The 7,857-nt window shown below is 36.9% G+C and overlaps 1 protein-coding gene across 3 annotated transcripts; it reads left to right on the top strand.

The window, feature by feature from the left end:
* The first annotated feature begins 93 nt into the window (after nt 1-93).
* On the top strand, nt 94-7,657 carry GON7 (GON7 subunit of KEOPS complex). Of its 3 annotated transcripts, none has more exons than XM_057733863.1 (2): nt 94-336; nt 2,979-7,657. In XM_057733863.1, exons 1-2 carry the CDS (start codon nt 129-131, stop codon nt 3,068-3,070), a joined length of 300 nt encoding a protein of 99 aa, XP_057589846.1. In that variant the 5' UTR covers nt 94-128; the 3' UTR covers nt 3,071-7,657. The 3 variants fall into 3 exon arrangements, with proteins under 3 accessions (XP_057589846.1, XP_057589845.1, XP_057589844.1); XM_057733862.1 differs by having other exon boundaries at nt 2,918-7,657; XM_057733861.1 differs by lacking the exon at nt 2,979-7,657 and adding an exon at nt 555-1,218.
* The last annotated feature ends 200 nt before the right edge of the window (nt 7,658-7,857 follow it).

Here is a 7,857-nt window from a genome sequence, read left to right as displayed (position 1 = left end):
GGGGGCGGAGCGACTTCCGACCAACGGAAGTTACTCCCCTCCCTTCTTCCGCCTGCGCCAGCGGCGGGTTGGTTTCCGCTTCCGGGTAGCGCCTCCCGGTGGCGCGTTCTTGAAGCTCCGCGGTCGGCATGGAGTTGTTGGGCGAGTACTTCGGGCAGGACGGGCAGCAGCAGCAGCTACGGGTGCGCTGTGAGGCGCCGGGCGTCGCCGACCCTTTCCAGCGCTTGCTGTCGGGCGTGGCTCGGATGAGGGAGCTGGTGACCGAGCTCTTCGGCTCCTCGGTACAGCGGGAAACACAGGACCGGGTGGCGGAGGCTCCAGACAAGGCCTTGGACGGTGAGCTCTGAGACCGTGCTGGAGCGACAGGAGGGCGGGCGGGGGCGCCCGGGGAAAATCTGCTCAGGGAGCCCGTGTAGAGTGGTGAACTTGGAGAAAGTGAGCCTCGGGGGAAGAAGAATTCCAACTAAAAATTGTTAGCACCTTCCGCCAGATCTGAGCTTGTACCTGGGTTCATTTGCCAGGGCTGCTTTTCACGATTCTCTTTGCATTTATAGAACCAAAAACAAACACAGTCAAAAACAAGCAAACAAAACACGTGCTGAACGCCTACTGCTCTGTGCCAGTCACTGGGCTGAGCTCTGGAGAAAGAATGAAGTGATTGCGACTCAGTTCCTGTCCTTGTGGAACTCTGACTGGGGAGGGATTAGACAGACAGACACTCTTATTAAAGAGTAGAAGGATGATCCTAGGCTCCTCTGTAACTATTGCAAATCTGGAGAACCCGGGAAGACTTCAGAGAGGGCATGACTTCTTAGCTGGGTGTTGAAGGATGGAAAGGAGTTTTCCCAGGCGTGAGATTACAGACATGTTTGGAAGACTGCCATCTAGCACAGAATAGGAACAGGTTCCGAAGACTGGAACAAGTCTTAACTCTCAGGGACTCCTTTCCTTTTTTTAGTTTTGTAGGTACAGTTTGAAAGTAGAAACGGGAAATTTAACTGTTTTTTGTTTGTTTTGTTTTTGAGTCTTGTCTTGAATACGCTGAGCTGAAGAACCTAAGAACTAAATATTGGAATCAGGACTTAATTCCTCTGTAGAGGAGCTTAAATTGTATTGTACATTGCTTTTCTTTCCTTTCCATCTTGTTTACATCTTGATAGTGCCAGATAATGTGAAGCAGCCAATTCAGAATATTACACGAACTTCAAAGAATAGGTTATTTCCATGAGAATGAAGTCCTGGTTCTTGGCTCCAAAAGTTCCTCTCTAATCCTTTGAAAATATTATCATTGGCATAAGGACAGGTACAGGTAGAGCCGTTAAAAAAAAAAATAGGGCTTCCTAGGTGGCGCAGTGGTTAAGAATCCGCCTGCCAATGCAGAGGTCACGGGTTCGATCCCAGCTCCAGGAAGATCCCACATGCCTCGGAGCAACTAAGCCCGTGTGCCAAAAAAAAAAAATTCTAAAAAAAAAAAAAAAAATATATATATATATATATACACACACACATATATATATCATTACTTACTGGAAAAATGACTGCCACCTCTTCTACTAAAAGTGGGTCAGTAGTATCTTCATATAGGAAGACATGCTTTTGGAAGACATGCTTTTGGATGTTTAATGAAGTCCTCATAAAGCTTTGGTTTGAATTTCCTTTGTTAAAAGTGGTAGAGATCAAAATGATGAATTTTATCTTATATGAATCATATCTCAGTTAACAAATACAAAATTTTTAAAATGTAACAATTACGAAAGAAAAGTGATAGAACGCAACACTAGAAAGACAAATAGTGGTGATCATTTTGTAATGTACAGAAATATCGAACCACTGTGTTGTGCACCTGGAACTAACAGTGTTGTGGGTCAGTTATACTTCAATTGAAAAAAAATCATCATAATGACAAAAAAAAAAAGACAATCCAGTTACCAAATGTGCGGAAGACATGAGTAGACAGTACTCCAAATAAGTGCTCCAAATGGCCAATAAGCACATGAAAAGATGCTCAACATCACTGTCTTTCAGGGAAAGGTAAATCAAAGCCACAGTGATATAGCATGTCATTGCCCACTAGGAAGGCTATAATCAAAAAGAACACTAACAAGTGTTGGCTAGGATGTGAAGAAATTGGAGCCCTCATATGTTGCTGGTGGAAATGTAAAACAGTGTACCTTCTTTGGGAAACACTTTGGCAGTTCCTCAAAAAGTTAAACATAAAGCTGTCCTACGACCTAGCAGTTCCACTCCTAGGAATTCCTAGTTCTGCTCCTAGTTCTCCCAAGAGAACTGGAAACATGTTCCCATAAAAACAAATGTTCCCATATGAAACAAACGTTCAGAGCTACATTATTCATAATAGCTAAAAAGTGGAAACAGCACAAATGTCCATCAGCTCATGAGTGGATAAACAAAATGTATATCCATACAATGGAATATTATTCAGCAACAGAAAGGAATGAAGTACTGATAAATGCTATACAACATGAATACATGCTATACAGTTTTGAAAACTTGATAAGTGAAAGAAGGCAGACACGAAAGACCACATGTTTTATGATTTGTTTATATGAAATGTCCAGAATAGACAAATCTAAGAGATAGGAAAGTAGATTAGTGGTTGCTAAGGTCTGAGGGGAATGGGAAGTGACTGCTAATTTGTATGAGATTTCTTTCTGGCAAGATGAAAAGTGTTCTAGAATTAGTGGTGATGGTTGCATAACCTAGTGAAGATCTAAATCAATAAACTGTACGCTTTGAAAGTGAATTTAATGGTTTATGAATTATATCTCCAGAAAAAGTGATAGAAAAGAAAGGTCTTAAACACTGAAGTCTTTTTAACCGTACATACTTCTAATTTGATATATGCACTGTTTTATTAATCCCTAAAGTGAAATGGTCTCATTATCAACCATTTTAGGTATCTGTATTTCTCTCAACCACTGAACATATTGTCATACAACAAATATTTATTTTAAAAGGTGATGAAGATGATGCAGAAGATGAAAGTAACACTGATAACAGAACTAACTCAGATGGACCATCTGCAAAACGGCCAAAAACACCATCTTAGCTGTAGCTTTTATGAAATTTAAAAGACTGCTACTATATCTTATTTATCACACACTGACATTTAAGGAAGACTTGTACTCTAATTTGGAAAGCATTTGTTTTGTTCCTCTGGGACAGTTTTGTTGAAGAAGAAACTTTTCTTCTGTTTCCATCAAAGAAAGATAGAATAAATGTTTAGAAATGAATCTCTTTTCTTGAGTGAGAAGTAAGTTTCAGACCATGGAAATAAAACAGACATTTAATAATGTATAAAATCCAATAAACTGGCAACCGAACTTTCTTTATGCTTTTTAAATACCCACTGGATTGAATTATGTGACGTCTACATCCTTTAGCCTCTGCTTCTGTTATAAAAAGTACATGTCAAGGTTCATGGACAGTAACATTTCAAGGAACTGACATGAGCAAGTGGTGAAAATTGGGTATTAAATTTAAGAATGGCAGTTCCGTATAAGTAGAAGGAAAATGGGAATAGAGAGAAATACTGAAGAGAAAGGAGAGCCCTTGAGAGAGACTCAAGGAAACCTTGAATCCACCCTCATACCCAATATACAGACTTCTGGAGATGATACCACTCAGTGGATATGTTTAACTTGTACCTTAAGAGAGTCAAATGGGGTGTGCTTTTAGACTATAATATGCAGTTTATGTCAACACAAATAAAAAGTCTTTAGGTAAGCAACCTGTGTTGACTATGACCAAGATATTTCATGTCATCCTGTAGTCAAACTTTGATTTTGTTTAGCGAAAAACTATCAAATCCTTTGACTATATATATGTATATATTCCTAAAATATGTGTGTGTGTGTGTGTATTCCTTTTCTGCCTGTCAGAGGGACTAAGGCATTTTTCATTTACTCTACTATGAGTGTTTCTTGGTTCCTTTAGATAGCTAAACTGCAGAGAAATCACGTAGCATGTACCTATTGAAACACAAATTGTCATAGAATTTTAAAGTTGGAAGTAACCTTACAGATTATATGATTTATTTCAGAGACGAATTGAACCTCACGTACTTGCCCCGAGTTACAGAGCTCATTGGCAGAGCTGGGTTATACACATAGCCTTTAAAAGACTACCTTTGGGCTTCGTAGGTGGCGCAGTGGGTGGGAAAGGAATCTAAAAAAGAGTGGATATATGTATATGTATAACTCATACACTTTGCTGTACAGCAGAAATTATCACAACATTGTAAAGCAGCTATACTCCAATATCAATTAATTTAAAAAAATACCAGGCTTCCTAGGTGGCACAGTGGTGAAGAATCCTCCTGCCAATGCAGGGAACATGGGTTCGATCCCTGCTCCAGGAAGATCCCACATGCCGTGGAGCAACTAAGCCCGTATGCCACAGCTATTGAACCTGGGCTTTAGAGCCCATGAGCCACAACTATTGAGCCCATGTGCTGCAACTACTAAAGCCCATGTGCCTAGAGCCCGTGCTCCACAACAAGAGAAGCCACGGCAATGAGGAGCTTGCGCACCACACCGAAGAGTAGCCCCCACTCACCGCAACTAAAAAGAAAGCCCGTGCACAGCAAAAAAGACCCAACACAGCCAATTAAATAAATAAATAAATTTATAAAAAAAAAAATTAACATTGTACTTTCCCAGCTACACATTGTGAAATCTATAGCTTTTAAAGTACATACTATTAAGGAAACTGAATTTACACACCTTTTCATATCTTTAAAGTATTGTTTTACTTGGAACATCAGACTTCCACTAAATACTCCTGTAACTAAAAGAATACCAACTAGAAGAAGTTTTGTAAATGGTCAGAAATTACCTTGTTTAGTTTGTGATAATGTCTCTAATATTGGGACTTTAGCTCAGTTACTGATTTATAATTTTTATCTTTATACAGTCCTTAAAAAAACTTACCTGTGGAAAAAAAGAACTTACCTGTGTAATTAAAGTAGTTCATATTTTTTAAAGTAGTAGCTGAACTTTGCTCCTGAATGTTTTGTCTCCTTCTTTGTTTAGTAAATATGTTTATAAAGAAGAAATGTCAAGATATTTTTGCTTGTGGTCTAGTGTTTGGAGGTCTGGGTTATAGGTCTGATTGATCTTTTTATGATTCTAATACTGTCTTCATAAATGAGTAACATGTATGACAAAAGATTTTGAAGGTTTGAGGGACCAGCTGGAAGGACCAGTAGAAAAGAAATGCCTTGACTGGTTTTCTAATCTGCTGCCTTCTAAAGGTAAAAACATTAGCCACAGGCATATAGGACACAGTTAATCTCTGAAACAGCTCCAACTTTACCTTTATACAAGAAAGTCAACCCCATAATCCTACCCAAAAATAAGCTTGATATTAGACTTAATCTTTTAAAATATGGAGTTCTAAATGTGAAATATATGGACATATACAAATATGTATGTATGTAAGTGCTTTTGTGTTCCATTAAGAAATACCATAAAAAAGATGTGGTACATATATACAATGGAATATTACTCAGCTGTAAAAAGGAATGAAACTGGGACGTTTGTAGAGACATGAATGGACCTAGAGACTGTCATACAGAGTGAAGTGAGTCAGAAAGAGAAAAACAGATATATTAACACATGCGGAATATAGAAAAATGGTACAAATCAACCAGTTTGCAAGGCAGAAATAGAGACACAGATGTAGAGTACAGACATGGACACCAAGTGGGGAAAGCGGGAAGGGTTGGGGGGGAATGAATTCGGAGATTGGGATTGCCATATATACGTTACTAATAAGAAAAAAATACCAAATTGTACACTCTAAAAAAAAAAAGGAAATACCATAAAATAAGTATTTCTTATCATCCTGTAGTCAAGTTTGATTTTGCTTAACAAAGCAAATACCATAAAATAAGTATTTCTTAATGCAACACAAAAGCACTTACATATATACATATTTGTGTATGTCCATATATTTCACATTTACAACTCCATATGTTTCATATTTTAAAAGATTACCCAAGTCTAGCGTCAAGCTTATTTTTAGGTAGGAAACTGGCGCAACATTGTAAAACAATTATACTCCAATAAAGATCTGAAGAAAAAATTAATAAATGATAGTTCTCAGATTCCTGTTTAAAGAAAAGAAAGAAATATTTTAACAGAGTTCTGTGGCCGAGGACAAGAACTTTTTTATAATAGTTTGCTGCTGCTTGGCTGTAATATTAGTTAGGAAGTTTGAACATTTAAACATTTCCTCCAGCAGGACTTTCTCGGCTTCTGAGACAGTGTTAGGTCCCCATACTGTGTGTTTCTGTGGAACCTGGCCCCCTGTATTTACCCTCTCATGTTATGAAATGTACTTTATTAGAATTATTTCTTCAAGCTGCTCAAAATTTTTTTTTAACTTTTATTGAGAAGGTTTGTATTTTTAAGGAAATAAAGTTTGTTTTCTTCCAAATGGGAAGATCAGTTAGAGACATCTGTGGCCCTTAGTTTATTATGTAGTACTTTTATCTAGATCCTGTTTAGCCTACTAAAGATACACCTATTTCTCAGTAGAATTTTTCAATCTACAAATATAGAATATCATTTCTTATATAACATACTGCAGTAAATTGCATACATAAGACATCTTAAAAACCTAGGCTTTTTAACTCAATTGTCAATCACTATGTTGTAATAAAATAATTACAAGAAATTCCTGTTTGAACTTAGCCTGGTGGGCAGTTGAGCACTAAGGAGTTACAACTGTATTAGAGTTTTGTAATTTTGTAACTGTGATAGTTACAGATAAAAGTAACATGGTTTGGGAAATTATACTATAATCATTTTGTGATGTCGTCTTGCATATTTAAGTATATGTAAGACAAGAGTGTAAAATTATTACAGGAATTGGAGAATATTTGTAAAATAACACTCAGTTTTAATGATTGAGAAAAAGTTGGTTAGTTTTTGTGATGAAGTTGGGTTCTTTTCTCACTACTTAGAACATAATAAATTTCAGGTAGATTCAAGATGTTTAGAACAAAACAAAACACACATATACACCAAAAAACCCTTAAAAGTACTAAAAGAGAATGGACTAGGAGTTTTTATAGTCTCAGAGTGAGGAAGGTTACCTAAGGAAGACTTTTAGAAATCCAGAAACCATGATAGAAAAGATTAGTAAATGCAGTTAATAATAATGAAAATTTCTGAACATTCTGTAAATGAGGTTAAAAGACAAGGTGGGAAAAAGTATTTAGTATTTTCAACAGAAATGACTAAGAGCTAATATTCCCTTTATAGCTCTCACGTGTACCATTCAGAAAGACAGTACAAAATTTCACTTCAAAGAAATGAAAATTAAAACCACAGTGCAGTATTGTTTTTTTACTTCTCTGACTGAAAGGTCAAAAGTTTTGATGTAATATTGAGCTGGAAAGGGTGTGAAATCTATGATGGTGAGAGTGTAAATTGGTATAAGCTTCTCTGAAAGCCAAGTTGATGATTCTGTCAAAATGTTAATTGTGCATGCCCTTTGACCCAGCAATTTCATTAATAGAAATTTATCCTGTGGATAACAGCACACACTTGCACAGATATATTTACACAGCTATTCATTGCAGCATTATTCTTGGTAACAAAAGATTGTAAACAATGTAAATGTTCATCAGCAGAAGATCCTAGTTAATTAAATTAAAATAGAAGCAATAGTTCTGTGCAGCCATTTAAAAAAGACCAAGGTATAGCTGTGTGTGTTATTAAGGATCAGTATCCAGGATATGATAAATGAAAACTATCAAGATACAGAGCAGGGTGTAGAATGCTTCTAGTGGAGAATATTGGCTAGATGTGCATGTAGTATCTGAAA

This window comes from Hippopotamus amphibius, chromosome 4 (assembly GCF_030028045.1).
Source record: "Hippopotamus amphibius kiboko isolate mHipAmp2 chromosome 4, mHipAmp2.hap2, whole genome shotgun sequence".
Taxonomy (NCBI): Eukaryota; Metazoa; Chordata; class Mammalia; order Artiodactyla; family Hippopotamidae; genus Hippopotamus; species Hippopotamus amphibius.
The sequence above is the reverse complement of the archived record's forward strand: the minus strand, read 5'-3'. Positions and strand labels throughout refer to the sequence as shown.

Excerpts from the sequence above, each read along its gene's own strand:
- GON7 (XM_057733861.1), top strand. The coding sequence starts at position 129 with ATGGAGTTGTTGGGCGAGTACTTCGGGCAGGACGGGCAGCAGCAGCAG. Across the intron at positions 337-554 it reads TCCAGACAAGGCCTTGGACG|AACCAAAAACAAACACAGTC; the intron begins GTGAGCTCTGAG and ends TTGCATTTATAG.